Consider the following 12,335-nt stretch of genomic DNA (forward strand, 5'->3'; position numbering starts at 1 on the left):
CGGGCAGCCGGGGAGAGGAGATCCTTCACCGTAAGGAAATACTAACATACCTCTATTTGGCTCCTAAGAGAAGAGCAAAAGGAGCGCAGAACTGTGGGATAGAAGGTTTCGCCTGACACTGACTGCACGCGTAGCGGCAGCCCCGCACCACCGGCATCTGACCGGGGTACCCCCGGGCCAGCAGTGCGCACTCCCCGCCGTGCCGGAGCGCCTGGCTCAGCCCCCAGTGCTGTCCGGTTGCCCCACGGGGGAGCTGCTGCCTGGCTTTTGCCCCAGCCAGAAACTTGGATGCCGTGGCCCTGGCTCCCGCCCCGTGCGGTGCCCGGCGGGCGGCGAGGCGGGGCCAGGGCAGGGGCGCTCCAGGAGGAGCTCGGGGCTCACCAGGACGGGGGTCGGGACCACCAGGGGCTGCTGGTATTTGAACATGTTGATTTAGCGTGAGGGGGTGTGGGGGGAATAAACCCTGCAGGGAAAGCAAGCGGCGTCCCCCCGGCAGCATCGGGGAGGGTTAATCAGCGAGGATCTGTGGGTCTGGGAGGAGAAAGGGGAGGCCGGGTTGGGGAGGGGGCAGGATAAGAGGAAAAGGGGCAGAGCGGCTCGATGAGGTCCACACCGTCAGCTTTCTTAGTCGCGGCAGTGCCTTCACGGGTGCTCCCGGTGTTGGTGGTGGGTCCTTCCTTCCCGTCCCAATCGTTTCGTCCCGCTTCCCCTGCTACAGAGGAGTCGGGGCTGGAAGGGAGAAAAAGGGACCCCCAGGGCTAGACAGCTGCCCACCCGAGGCGGAGGCAGGCGCGGCGCCCCAGGGGAGGCGACGGCGTCCGGCACATTCCCCGGCAGTGGGAGGGCGCCGGGAGAGGAGAAGCTGGGGAGCATCTCCGAGCCGGGGCTGACTCCCGAGGAGCGAGGGAGGGACACAGAGAGCGGGAGAAACCGCCGCCTCTCACTTATACACCCGTCCCCAAATTTTAAGGACTAGGGCGGGGAAAAAGAAAACTGAGGACCTGAGCTGGGACTTCCCACCGGAGCGATTGAAAAGGAGCAAAAGCAGGCATCAAGGGGGGGGGGGGGGGGGGGGAAGGCAGTGACATCCCAAGGAGAGTCCCCCTGCTTCACTCCCCGCAGTCGCTGCGTGCCCGCCGCCGCCTCAGGATGTGGGTGCCGCTGCTGCTGCTGCTGCTGCCGGAGCTGCTCCCCGCCGTGCCGGCACAGAAGCTCTCCGCCCTCACGGTAAGGCCGCCCCGCTGCTGGGCTCTGGGCGCCGAGCGCCCGCCAGGTCGATGCCCGGGGCTCACCTGATCGGGCTGATGCCCCCTCCCAGGCAGCGAGGGGGCATCCCGCGGCTGCCGGGCCGGGGGCTGAGCCCCGCTTCGGGCGGGGGACGGAGCCCATCCCGGGCGGGAGTTCCGCCACGGCTTGTCCGGCAGCGTGGGGAGCAGTCGGCACCGCCGCCCCGCCGGGCGCTGCCAGGGGAGAACTGCCAGCGGCAGCCAAATGGAAGTTTAGTGTGGGTCCCCGCACTGCTTCGGTGTAGCGTCAATGTCCGTATTAATGCTTTTGTTTTCCCGAAGAGGAATAATGCTGAAGTGAGGTCTGGTTTTGGACCGTCTTGGGTTGACGGATTTTACTTTATTTTTAATTATAAAGCGACGTGAAACAAGCCTCTCTGGCTATTCCAGGCTACACGGAACTCTGTGTAGAGATGGGTGAGCCAATTCATTAGGCTTGCTAAATAAACCATAACCACTTTTCTAGCCAAGACCTGAGGTTTGCAGCTAATAGCTCAGTTCAATCTTCTTGTAGGGTTTGCAGTGTTTGCAAAGCTATAATTAATGCAATGTGTAGAAATAAAAACATTTTCCTTAAATGTGTTTTTAAACAAGTGCTTGAGTAAACATAACGGGCAGCAAGTACCTCTTTCAAGCTGTTTTTAAGTGTTTTGGTGAAGGCTGTGCCCTTAGAGTTTATTATGCCAAAGTTACAGGCAGTTGCAAAGTGAAATAGACCCTATTTTTGTCTCAGTCTTTCAGAAAATTTTTGTAAAATACTTAGAGTTAGGATTTTATTTTTTTCCCTTTTCTTTTCTTCTTGAATAAGGTGCTATAGGGACAACTCAAGGAGAGATGGCAGTGAGGGATAGTTGAGCTGTTCATACCTGAAATTCTTCAGAAGAAGTTTTGCCTCTTTGTCTAGTTTTTTTCCTCCTAAATGATTTGTAGACTAGAAGCTGCTAACTGAAAACCTTAAAGTAATGAGTTTACTCCATGAATTTTATTGTGGATAACGTTTGCAAGAGTGGGACAGGTAAAGTCAATTGATGTTCCTGTTTTATTTTTTAAGACCCTAATTGAAGCACCCTTAGACTGTCAGGTAATATATACTACTCTGGTCAACAGATTAACATTGCAATTAACTTTCAAGTTTGCTTTCACAAATATATAAACAGAATTTACAAGACAGTACGTGTTATATTCTCTTTTCTGTACGTAAAAAGAGTTTTAAATAATAGCATGGAAGTAAACTGAAAATGCTACCAAAACTTAGTTTGTCCAAATGTAAAATAAGAATGACTGGCATTGTTGTATCATCTTTAGATGATACATAACCCAAATGTTGTTAAGTCTTTTAACATATGTATATAAATCAATGCTGAATTAACTGTCATTCAGTGAGGGGTTTTCTGCCTTACAAAAGGGAACAAAAATCTGGCCAAGGGCACTTTGGCAAACTTTTTAAAAATTAAATGTCATAGATTGATGAGGATGTATTTGACTTCACTGCTATCTGAGTGACATCTGAAGTCCCTCTCTTCCTTCTTTCACCCATCCAGAGCGTACATTATTAATTTCTGTACCTTGTGGTAGTGTGCATCTTTATGAACCATGACCAGAAAAGTCAATCCTGTTGAAATCCCCACCCTCTGCTACCAAAAAGGTAATGGTTTTGAAGACTTTAAGCATTCAGACTGAATTAAACTTGGACATTTCAGTAGGCATAGCTAGCCTTGTCTGTAGAGGACTGTAGGTAGTGAGCCCATGCTAGTTTTTCTGTTGCCTATGGTCTTCTTACAGAAATGGCTCACCCATACAAATACTAGACTACATTAGAAATCCTTCCATAAAACAAGTAATGAACAGGTAGACACTCATAGGAAGGAAACAACACACATGCACACAAATGCACATATACATTCTACATTTTCCCACAAGACTACACTTTGAATGAGGCAGGTTTATTTCTACTATTTTTGTCCTTACCTATTTAAACAACAACAAAAAAGCAGTGCTATTACAGCCACAAATACCCCTGAATAATTCTTTACTCCTGTAGCCATTTTGCTTATAGCTCACAGACTGTATAACCCCTGTCCCCATGTACCTTTCTCAAATATCCATGGATATGTGCTTCATAATTATAAGGAACAACAAACCCAGGCTGTGTGGAAAGACCAAGAAAATATGTGCTGTTTTTTCACCTGCTGTGCCAGTGTGTGATGACTGAGAATGGCCATTCTTTTCTACACAACGGGTGAAGGTTTTATTTTTATTTGTGGTGTGAAGAATAACAAATAAAGGCTGATATTTTCATAAATAACCAGAGGCCATGGGAACAGACTGTGCTTCACTGTGGACCTGAGTTTCATAAAAACTACGAGATGATTACAGGGAAGGAGTGCTCATTCCTAATGATAGCACACTGTCATGGGTGTACTAATCTTTCCTGGTGGTGGCAATATCAAAGGCACAGTCTCCTTTACTGCAGTGGAAAATCTGACATTAGATGAACCTTAGCGGTGACATGATAATAAAATTAAAGTTCCCTCTAGCAAAGGCAACTTTAAAGTGAACATCATTTTCCAAAAGGTAACTACATGGATGAGATGTTTTTTTCCTTGCCCGGGTGTTGAACAGCTCTGGGCTCTAAGCAACAAACTGCATGATGGTTTGGAAGGGAGGGAGGGTATCAGTCTTTATGTTTTTATGTTTTTTATCTGTCTAAACAGATCTCTGGCCTGTTTTAACTTTATGTCCTCGCTAGCTCCAGAAGAAAATCAGGTAGTACTTTCAGAGAAGACTTTCAGTAGTTTAAAGAGCTGTATCTCCATTTAATTAGGAATAATATTTTTCATTTTGCTTGGGCAGAAATGACACAACAACCACCCATGTCTGTAGTCCAAGTGAATATGTAATTTTCAGATGTTGGAAGCTTTACAAAAGTCCAATAGCAAGAAATTACAGAGTTTTCACAAAAATAACAACTTTGAGAGATTTCTGATTGCCATTTTATCAACGCAGTCTTATTTGACTGCAGGTGTGCAAGGAAAGATGAGCATATGGCTTCCTACAGCCTTGATAATAGCCATCAGGACAATTTCTTGCAGGCAGATGCATCAGGGTAGTCAGCAGGTAGTTGAAATGCACCAGCAGTCGAGAGTCTGGTATCCTGGTCTTTATGGCTATATCTAAAGTAAATGTGAGTGTTGTAACATGTCCATCTCTACCGAAACTGTGGACTCAGCCAGAACTCACCTGGCTCCCTGTCTGTGTGCCAAGGTAGAGAAGGAACATGAAAGGTGGGTAGATGCACACCTGAATCTTTACTGGGGAGCCATGATATGCACAAGAGTCTAAAAGTTTCAGAGTTTCTGTCGTTCATTGGGTTTGAGATAGGCCACAACTACTTGGAATTTGTACCAATCTTGGCCTCTTGTCATCAAAAATTACTTTGCTGAAGCTGTTTCTGGACTCTCATCTCCTGAGTAGGACCATATTGCAATAATAGACAAAATGAAGGGAAACATAATATTCCTGTTATGAATTTCTAACTGAGCCATAGGGATGCATGTGAGAGGAGAGCATTATTTAGTGTTATATTTATTGTTATTTCAAATGAACAAATATTGGCAACAGAACAATGGCTTTCATTCTGGAAAGGTAGGCTGGGAGCTGTCTCATAAGAAACTATGAGATCTGGAGGGACTGTAGCCAATTTGGCTGCTCCTGTTTTTTTCTCCCCTTGTGTCAAATACTAATCTTATGTTCCAGAAACTATCTCAAGTAGCCTTGTCCTTTTACCTTGTTTATGGAAAGCCAGGTAACACTCTGCAATTCTTGTAACACATTGTAGGAACATTTTTGCAATGCTGTATTTTTATTCTACTCTTTGAGATGCACCCATTCTTTCTGGATGTATGAAACCAATGAGAACTGAGCCTTGTTGACATATTGTATTAGGACAATGGGCATATCAAGGATATAGGTACTTTTGTTTTAAAACACAGTGTTTTGAAGAAAGCTCATTTTGTTCCTTCAGTAAGTATGTTTATGATCACTGCACTTACCAACACACTTACTTTGGCATTGTTAATACTGCGTTTTTGAAACCATCAACTTAGCTTTTATCTCAGTTGCAGTGTTGTGTGTGTGGATGTACTTGTATAAACAATAGGACACAAGTGTTTCTTATTTTAAAATCTTGATGACTTATAACATACCACAAACTATTTATTCTTTCAAAGCCTTGCTGAACCATGTGTCTCCCTCAATACAATCAATAGATCTTAAAAAGGAAAAAAAGTTTGCTTGAAATCACCTCTTGAAATGAACACCTCTGCCTGTTAATAGTTCCTTTCATCAAAATCTGAATATTTCTGGGAACAATTGTTTTCTTTTTCTCCCTTGGCACATGCATATGAGTATTCAATAGCATTTAATGCACTGGATAGCTTCCACAACACTCATCAATATAAGATGGACCACTAAGGTAGTTCAGTAAAGGGATCACGGCTTTCCAAGTTAAGGACCTATTTGGATGGCGTCTGCAAACCAAAACATTTGGAAAAGTTATTCTAATTGTGACTGAAAAACCAAGACCATAAATAAAACTGTAAGTGGCTCCAGATCCCAACAACATTGTTACTGCAAACGGGCATTGGTACAACCAAGGATACATCAGCTCTGAAAATAAAACACTTTCAACAATGCTTCCTTGCAGTAAACTCTCAAGACATTTCTCACTAAAGAAACAAAACCAAAACCTGTGGGAGTTGTTATTGAAAAAGTCAGTAAACTTTTGATCAGGGGTCAGAAGTAATTTTTGTACATGCAGCCAACATAAGCTGCATCTTATAATGTAGGAGACATTAATGGAGATGGCAAGTTGACTGCACACTCGTAAGATTTTAAAACCAGAAGTGGAGAGTAGAAATGAATGTGAGTGGGGAGGGAAGAGCAGGACAGAAGAAACAAAACGAAGCAGATCATGCATATTGTGGCCAGTTTTGATGCTTTCATCCATTCCCTATTACCTACTGAATACCTCGAGGAACATCTGTGTGTATTCCTTGACAGCTGGCAAACCTCAGGGTTTGGTTCCTTTTGAGAAGCCTCCAAAAGTTCAGCTGCTATCCAAAACCTATCTGAACCCTGTTGGTTTGGAAATTGGGCTACGGATCTTTTCAAGATCTGGCTTGTTCAGGACTTTGCTCATGTTTCCATTTCTTCAGCCAGACCAGCTTCACCACAGGCACAGCCATTTTCATGGTATTTTGGTACTTCCATTTCCTGTCAGGCCTGAGACCAGGAAGTGCAGAGGCGTCTGAAAATTAAAAACTGAGTAAGAAAGAGTTGGAATCAAAGACCTGTTTTTGAACAGCAAATGAAGGTCTGAGTTTGGTTCAGGAGTGACATTTTTTATCAGAACAAATTCCAATGTTCTTGGACAATCTGCAGAGTGAATGGAGGCTACCCTTGCAAAAGACTCAGGGATTTCCAAACATTCTGTGTTTTCTTTAGAATCAAAATTCAACTGTGTCTTAATTTTCTGGTTGATTCAATATTGTTATGTGAGGCAGATTTTTAAAGAGTAGACATAATAGATTCACGATAAAAGCCATTTCACAATGAAAATTTGGAATGCCTTCTTCAGAATTTATGAAGTCAAAATAGCTTTTGACTGTGTGAATACTGCCCTGGTGATGCCAATCATTTTGGTCTCAATGGCCCTCTGTAGTCTCATGGGATATGCTTCTGTTGACATTTCTTTATCCACTTCTGGTTATTAATTGCTAATAGCCTTAATATTATCTACAGTGAGAGATAAAGCACTTTCCAGTGCAACATTGGAGGTGAGCCTGAAAAGAAGAAATGCTTCAGGAAAAAATTACACTTCACAGTATGCTAATGTTACACAGAATAGTTTATGACAAAAGATTAGGAGGGATAACTTAAGATGTAGCAAGATATTGCCATAAGCAAATAAACTAAGCAGAGAAGAGCAGGTATAGCACAAATACCTGCATTTTGTTCCTTCACTTTTTCAATCTTTGTCTAGCTACCCCATGTACAGAGCGAATTTGTCTGAATTACAGCTGTTGCTGTAGTAGTGGTGTTCATGGAACATGATGACACAAATTTTGGTTATGGGGAGGTGAAAGCCACCCAAAAGCATATGGACTGTTTTTTATATCAGTGTGGTAATGCTCAGTATCGCAGGGTTTCTTAATATTACTTTACCAAATTATCAGTGGGCACCAAGCAGCAAAGTTAATGTAGTGTCACTTCTTACCACAGAACCCGTGAAGTTGCTTGTGTGTCAGTGTCCCAAATGGAAGTTTTAGCCAGTCCTCGCAGAAGAAATCACTTTGATGAGTTAGTAACTGCCCTTCAGTGATTTTTCTTCCCCCGTCTAATTTATTACCTTTTATAAATGACCACTAAGTGTTTCATCAGCTGTTGAAAATCCAGGCTAATAGAGAATGCAACCTAGAATTCTTGTTGGGACGGAAAGACAAAGCATTTCCTGAAGGCAATCCTTTCCAGCTCTCTCCCTGGCTTGCTCAGTGTGCTGCTAGAAAACTCACTCAAGAATGTTTACCTCATACTTATCCAAAACCTAGCTTTTTTTTTTTCTTTTACTTTAGGCTGCTTCTTCTGTCATCTTCTGAGTCACTGAGTAAAGATCTTTTGTGTTACCTTAAATTTATTCTGAGGATGTAATAATATATTTTCCTGTCTTTTAGGTGATCATTTTTTAAACTGTATACAAATTAGCTGTCATACATATACTATAAATCTTTTGCTCTGTCCTAGAACACCTAAAGAGTACTTACATGAAAACTAAGAAAAATTCCATTGTTCTGGAATGTTCTTTCTTTATTTATGTCATGGCTGCATGCTATATTTTACAGATTTTTTTAGGATAAAATTACTGCTATAAAGTACTCACAGTTGTTTTATTTGGGCTAGATTTATCATACATTTATCAATATCCTTTTCTTTTTTAATTAAAGCAAGATACTGGCAGTGAATAAGCAGTGTAAGAGCTCAGGGGACATCTTTTTGAAGGGGACATCAGGTACATTTTTTGAAATGAAAGTAGTGACAGATAAAGAATAATTTTAATGGTAATCAGAATGGACTCACTATGATCCAGGTAGCAAGCTGTAGTACAGAGAAAACCTGCAGACTGTAGGCACTGTAGATGTCAGGATGGGAAAGTAATTACTCAGTTTCATTATCTTTCTCTTGCTTTTATCTGGAGTAAAGCAGAAGAGTGATGGAGTTCAGTTTGAGTAAAAGTCTGCCATTGAGTGTCATTACTAATTTGAAGTAGGGTTAGAAGGGATGGTGACATTTTGGTGAATACACAGACCGTAACCACACAGACTATATTTTAACTGTAACATGTTTACTTGAACAGAATTGCTGTTAAATCGGATCACATGTTCTGAAGTATCACAGAGCAAAAAGTACGTGATTTGTTTGGGATCTAGATCATGCAAAGTAGAGAATTGCTTCCCAAACCTTTTTCTTTGCTAGGTGCTGCTCTCCGCAGTGGCATCCTTCTGCTAAAGGTAAATATTAGAGTCTGTTTGGAGAACACAAGGTGGACATATGGCATTGACAGCATCTCAGAAAGATGGTGATATTAAAACGTGAGAATCTCTTCTCAGTGAGGCTGATACATGTATGCCATGCTGATATCAGTGCGCTTGACTTCATCCTGACTTTCTATAGGCATCCAAACACACTGGATTCCTTCTTGGGACTGTGAGGTGAACCTCATGGTCTTAAAAAGAGAGTTATTATTAGAAACAGGAAAACACTTTGAACCCGCCTTACAACTGTCTCTGCTTCAGTTGTCCCAGTTAATGTATTTGTCCTCATGCCCATCTGCATAGGTGTAGAATTATTTAATGCATTTAGTCTCAGTGTTTTAATCAGTTCTCCTTCACTTTAGAATCCATATTGATGCCACTTAGTGGAGACAAAGGGGTGTCAGTGAAGGTGACTCAAGCACTGTAAGGTTGTATTTGTCAAGTGCTGTGGTTACTATTTGCTGCCTTTTTATGCCAGTAGTGCTGTGTAATACTGCTCATGTCCAGAGAGCTGTCTTCCTGTGATCTGATGTGCCTGCTAGAGTGAAAAATCACTGAAGTAAATGTCACTTTTTAAAATGAAAAATTCTTAAAATAAAAAATTCTACCAAAGAAATGAAATCAAATAAGTGAAACCTGGTCCTGAAATAAGTATGCGACATTGTAGTGGAGAATAGCACATATTGAAAGATACCTTGAAGAGAGTACAGGAATAAAAAAAATGATTGACAACAAAGAAACTAAATAAGGCTTTGAGTTGATCTTAGACTTATTTGTTTCGTAAATTAACTCTGTTGTGTAGGCTGGTTTTTTTGGGGGAGAGAGCCACTGAAGACTGTAACACGAAATAAAAAGTGAGGGTGGAAGAGGGAGGGATCTCTACAGATAATTCTCCATTTCCCCCCCCCCCTACATTCCCTTGCAAATACAAAGGAGTGGCATCACTTGCGCAGCATCCTGGCAAGATCACCTTGTCTTTTTCCACGGCACTTCAGGGATCCACCACGGGAGGGAGTGCAAGAGCAGCGCGATCTGCACCGTCTTCTCTGGGAAGGGCTGAAAGGAGGGAAAGCCCTTGTTTCCCTGCCCAGCGGCGTTAGAGCGGAGGGGAGGAGGGAGAGAGCTGGGGACCTTGATTTTTCAGCACTTGACATTCAGTTGCCCATCAGATAGGAACTCAAAAGGGAAAAATCTCAAATGGAAAAATTCTTCATTGAAACTATTGAAAGGTAGAATGTTCTCTAAAAAGAAAGTGTCTTTAATAACATGGCTTGCCTTGACGTTAATTAACCCTTTGCATTTGTAAGAGCTCAGAGCAGGTTGGTGTGAGCAGCAAGAGGGAATATATGGCCTAACATATGAGCTGCTCTTGGCCGTGGAACACCAGGACGGGGGTTCAGTCTGCAGAAAGCATATGGCCTGTAATTCCTTTGCATGCATCCATACTGTTTCTTTTCACAGCATTCATTACATGGATTCTGGTGAGCAAGACAAAACAAAGTGAACAACTTACTTTTCACACTGTATTTAATGGGATTGTATTTCAGACTGTGTCCTCCTGGGAAGGCATTTTTCAAGTGTGCCAAATTTTTGATAGACTTCAGCCTAAGTGGATTTAGTTGCAAATCTGAACTTTGAACAGGAGGTTTTATCTTTCCATCATGTTTCCTCCTTGAAATGTTCCATAAATTCCATTTCTGAGAAAAAGGGAAAGTCCATTTCTGAGGAAAAGGGAAAGGTTTTTTGAAAGAAGGGTCCATTTGGTAAATTGCTCTTCTGTTTTAATTTTCCCTTTTCCAGGTGCTGAATGACTTCAAGAGCTAAAGTTCTGCCATTGCTTTGTGATAGACTTCCATCAGTTTGCAATAAAATTATGAGGCAATACTCATGCACAGATAATTGATTTCATTCTGAAGGAAAAATGGCAAAAAGCAGAGCTCAATTCTCTACTTATCTGCAATTAGTGCAGCAATTTTCTCCAGTGCAAAATAGGTATTAAATACTGCTCTTATGACGTATCAGTGTTTACGTTCATTAGATGCAAGACCAGGAGAGATGTATGGCAATAAGAGAGTTGGAGTATTTTTTACTAGATAGCAAAACCAGATCTGACACCAAGACTCAATGGCTGACAGAGATTGCTTTATGCATCTTTGTGGCTGATGGCAAACTCACAGAAGCTCAGTAGACACAGCCCTGCTGCTTTGATAGAGTGACTGGTGAGATAATCACAGACTCACAATACATGTAGTTCTGAGGTGAAACCAAAGAAAAGAGCTAGCTGCAACCCTGCTGGTAGGAGAAAGCCCAGAGGACCTGAAAGCTGATGTTCTTTGGACCTTGTAGTTGTGATTGGGCTCCCTCTGGCCTCTGCAGATTTTTCTCCAATATTCTTCTTCTCCATATAGTTGATCTTTCCTTAGTACATCTTTTTCCCCAGTGTTTGCATGCCTTATCTGTGTATAGACTGTAAGCTCTTTAGGTTTGTACAGTGTTTTGGGCAAAAGAACCTCCTTCCTGGTTAGCCTTCTTGGTCTACTATCATTATCAAATTCAGTAATAAACAAGAGTAAATCTTGAATGACGCTTGCAGGTGAGGCTGAACACAAATAATGGATGATATACAAATAGTAGAGTTCATCAGGCAGTTGTGGCTACAGTCTAGTTTTTTACATCCTCTACATAGTATCCAAGCTGGCTGTTCCGTATAGACTTTCATATATATATATATATAAAATTGAAGGAATTAATTCAACACTACAGGAAGCAATTAGCAAAATTGTCTATTCCCTGGCCTTGTCATGCTGCTGGTAAAAGGGCTCTGCACGCTGCAGAGGGCCAAGTGTCATCTGGTTGGTATTTCCTGACTTATGAGAGCTTAGGGTTTCAACCTTATCACTGCACTAAAGCTGGGATTGTCAGGCTGTGGTATGTGTTTCCTTTCATACTGCAAAACTCTTTTCTCCCCTAAAGAAAAAAAGAAACCTGAATCAATGCAGCCTACTCTTTCCTGCAAAGAATAATGGGAATGTTTGAATGCCTCTTCCCAGTTTTTCACATAGGTCAGCATGGAGCTTAAAGCTTCTCTAAACAGTGCCCTTCTCTACCTTTTCTTGAAGGAGAAAAGAAGGTGGGTCTGGATGCAAGATGCTTCCTTCTTGTGAAAGAACTGAGAGCTGTTCTCACTGTTACATTCACCATCTCTTGAATATACTCTTTTTTTCTCTAGCAGCAGCATCAAGAACCCTTTGGGAAACCTGGTCCAAAGGTTCTCTTGACAAACTCGAAGAGGTGCCAAGCATTATCAAGAAACACAGATCTTCTTCCTGTAGGCTTTCTGGGGCTTCAAAATGTTATCTGTCAGCTGCAATAAATTCCCTAGATTGCCATCTTCTATCTTAAGACTACTCATGTCAGTCATATATGCCTATGCAGGGGTAGACTCTATGAAAAGCTTTTC

General features: G+C 42.2%; 1 protein-coding gene across 5 annotated transcripts in view; it reads left to right on the forward strand.

Moving 5' to 3' along the window:
- Positions 1-397: 397 nt before the first annotated feature.
- The window catches only part of SMOC2 (SPARC related modular calcium binding 2), a 139,010-nt gene continuing 127,072 nt past the window's right edge, over positions 398-12,335 (forward strand). Inside the window, exons 1-2 of one of the 5 annotated variants that reach the window (XM_027634075.1) lie at positions 398-414; positions 1,123-1,227. In XM_027634075.1, the coding sequence (XP_027489876.1) occupies positions 1,150-1,227 (78 nt within the window). In that variant the 5' untranslated portion in view covers positions 398-414; positions 1,123-1,149. Of the gene's footprint in view, positions 415-580; positions 1,228-12,335 lie in introns of those variants that run through there. The other 4 variants (XM_027634077.1, XM_027634079.1, XM_027634076.1 and 1 more) reach the window with 4 other exon arrangements.

Source organism: Corapipo altera, unplaced genomic scaffold (genome assembly GCF_003945725.1).
Source record: "Corapipo altera isolate COAL_440 unplaced genomic scaffold, ASM394572v1 2b, whole genome shotgun sequence".
In the NCBI taxonomy this organism is placed as follows: Eukaryota; Metazoa; Chordata; class Aves; order Passeriformes; family Pipridae; genus Corapipo; species Corapipo altera.